The sequence below is a fragment of the Peromyscus maniculatus genome, chromosome 21, assembly GCF_049852395.1.
Source record: "Peromyscus maniculatus bairdii isolate BWxNUB_F1_BW_parent chromosome 21, HU_Pman_BW_mat_3.1, whole genome shotgun sequence".
Taxonomy (NCBI): Eukaryota; Metazoa; Chordata; class Mammalia; order Rodentia; family Cricetidae; genus Peromyscus; species Peromyscus maniculatus.
Genome location: NC_134872.1, coordinates 6,673,909 through 6,676,873, shown reverse-complemented (window position 1 = coordinate 6,676,873; position 2,965 = coordinate 6,673,909). Strand labels below are relative to the sequence as shown.

Here is a 2,965-nt window from a genome sequence, read left to right as displayed (position 1 = left end):
CCCCTGACTGACGTATTTGAGAATGATTTTAACACGTTGGAAGGGTCCTAGTGTCCTCTAGCGTGTCTCTTGTGGCACAGCCACTGTCCCCACTGGCAGCACGAACAGGTGGTTTTGTCTCTTCTTGGCCAGGTCGACGAACCACACAGCTCACATACTTTTGTTTATTTTGTTCTTAGTAACACGGTCTCTCGTAGACCCTGATACCCTCAAACCCCCTCTGCAGAGAAGGTCAGCCCTTACCTTCCTGCCTTCCTTCACCTCCTGAATGCAGGGGTTCCAGATGTGCACCACATCTGCTCACCAGTATCTGTGGCTTCCTTGCCAACATGGAGCAGCCTGGGAAGCTGACCCCTCTGACTGTGTGAAATCTGTCTTGGTTTCAGAGGAAAGTTCAGAGAAAAACCCTGCCTACATCAGGGAAGAGATGGGGGTTTTAGTCTTTTTAAAAGGCCTTAATTCGTGTGCGTCAGGAAACACATAGAATTGCTGATGTTCTTTCTCTTTGCCATGCTGTTTGTAAAGGTCAAAGCTTCACCTGTAGGAAGCTGGCCGTGAGTAGCTGGAGTTGAACTGACGATATTTCAGTGTCCTGATGTTTCTGCAGGGCCTGGGTCGGACTTGGGGAAAGGACTGATCGCCTCATCGCCCAGGGCCCAGATGCCTGGGGCAGCTGTCAGAGCCAGAGCAGAAGGGACAGAATGGATCAGGGGTAGGTGGCTTCGAACACAAGTCCCTGAAAGGGGGAAGATGATGTTCCCTGGTAAGTGTTCCCTCTGCGTTTGTTGCTTGGTGCTGAGGGTCTCTTGGCTGCTTCCTCCAGCTGGTGACCTGAGTTCTGGCCCCACATTGCAACAGGCTAAGAGAGCTTACCCAGTTTCAGTGGTTCGCCCAAGGTCACGGCTTTCTAAGTGCTGATATTTGAAGCCAAGCTGGTCAAGATCAAAGCTGTGGCCAGAAGCACCCCAACCTGGGGCCCCAGGGGCAGCTTTCTACCTCCTGGGCTTAGGGGTGCTCGTGGCACAGACCTTCAGGGAAAGCCTCTCTGTTTGCACACCTGAGCACACTCCCGACAGCTGGACCCTTCCCAGCCTGCACTGCCAGGCTCGGAGACCTCCACTTTCCAGCCAGGAGTAGGGAGTACTCTCGCTTGTACGTGACCTTGGGTAGAGGACGGGGTGACTGAAAACCTTATCTCAGGGGGCCTATTAATTTCATGTTTTTGTTTTAAATATAGGATCTTGCTACACGGCTCGGGGTGCCCTGAACTCAAGGTCCTCCTGGGAGCTGGCATGGAGGAAGGGCATGCTGCACCTGCAGGTACTGAGTTCCTGGAGTCCTACAGAGCCGTGACGCCCTCGTGAGGCAGCTCCCGGGACAGGGCAGAGGGTTGCCCATCAGAGAATACACGCACCCTAGCCAGGGTTGACTCTGGAATCCCCCATGAGCACGGAAGGAAAGTCGAAGGGTTAGGGTCTCAGACTCACGGCCTGACCCTCACACCTGAGTTTGGTCAGGCCCTCAGCGGCGGGTGACAGAAATACCTCGGGTCCCTCTGGTGCCTCTCCCTAGCCTTGCCTGGGGGCTCAGGTCACCAGCTCAGACCGCCAGAGCTCTACATAACAGTCCCATTCGGAGCACTATGCCCATGGCCATATATAATATAAACGCACTTCTGTAGTTTCGTAGTAACACAGACGGAGCACATGGAGATTAACGTTCAGTCCACCCTCCCAGCTCTTGTGATTACCCCTGGCTAACAGATTAGAAGGCTGAGCCAGGACCAGGATGGTTAGTTGACCCAACTCACCCAGCTGGCAACTGGTGCAGTTGCTCGTCCAGGGTCCTCCCCCTACCTTTTTTTTTTTTTTCTTTATTTGTGAGTGACGGGTGGGCAAATACTCTACCACTGAGCTACTCAGCCCAGAGTCTACCGTCTTAACTACAATGTGATAACATGACCTACATTCCTGTGTGTGGACACACACACACACACACACACACACACACACACACACACACGGCCCTTACGAGTTCTGCCAGCCATCTTATCAGGACCCTCCCCCAGCACACAGGCCACATCTGTACTGCTGTTCCCGGCCGGGCGGTCCTGCAGTGTGCAGAAGGCGGGTCACATGCAGATAGGGCCCTTTAAAGGCCCACCACCCCAGCTGGCTCTTGCCTTCTGCCATCTGATCTGCCAGCTGCCACCCACACCAGCTGTACCAGACACCATGGAGAAGGTCCTTGTGCTTCTGCTTGTGGCCCTTGTTGCGGTGGCCTATGCAGCTCCCGGACCCCGGGGACTTTTTGTTAACCTGGTAAGGAGTCTCTGGGGAGCTCTCAGAGTCTTGCTGTGGAGATTTTGTAAGCATGGCTCCTGACCTCTGGGGCCACCAGCCAGGGTCTCTCTCCCTGAGTTCTAGGCTCTATTAGGAGCCTTTCCCCAGGCCGTCCCAGGAGAGGTGGGGGGACAGCTCTCAACTCCCCCTGACTGAGAGGATGCTCTCTCCAAAGCCAGAGTCCTAAGTCAGGAACCCTGGCTTGGAAGGTCCTCTGACTTCAAAGTTGACAGCTTTCTAAGAAAGCTCATGACAATGACCCTAGTCTCTGCCCTCCAATGACACCTTTCTATGTGTCAGACACGTTCTAAGTGCCAGAGGAATGTCAGCGCAGTTAGCCCTCACCGTGAGGTAGGGAGCCAAGTGAGTACTTCCCCAGGGCTTCATAGCTCAAAGGCAGGGGAAGCCTGAGCTAGTGATGCCTTCCCACCACACCTCAGTGGGACAAGCACTGTGTGGCTAGCAGCCCCAGGGGAAGACTGGGAGGTGGGCTGGTCCAGGAACCTGTGTAGATGTCTGTCAGGCAAGGGTAACGTCTTTTGTTTATTTGAGACGGGATCTCACTATGTAGCAATGGTTTTCCTGGAACTCGCTCTGTAGACCAGGCTAGCCTTGAACTTACA

General features: G+C 54.2%; 1 protein-coding gene across 1 annotated transcript in view; it reads left to right on the top strand.

The window, feature by feature from the left end:
• The first annotated feature begins 2,186 nt into the window (after positions 1-2,186).
• The window catches only part of Clps (colipase), a 2,160-nt gene continuing 1,381 nt past the window's right edge, over positions 2,187-2,965 (top strand). The window contains exon 1 of the mRNA XM_006983108.2: positions 2,187-2,321. Coding sequence (XP_006983170.2) covers positions 2,235-2,321 — 87 coding nt within the window. The 5' untranslated portion in view covers positions 2,187-2,234. The remainder of the gene's footprint in view (positions 2,322-2,965) is intronic.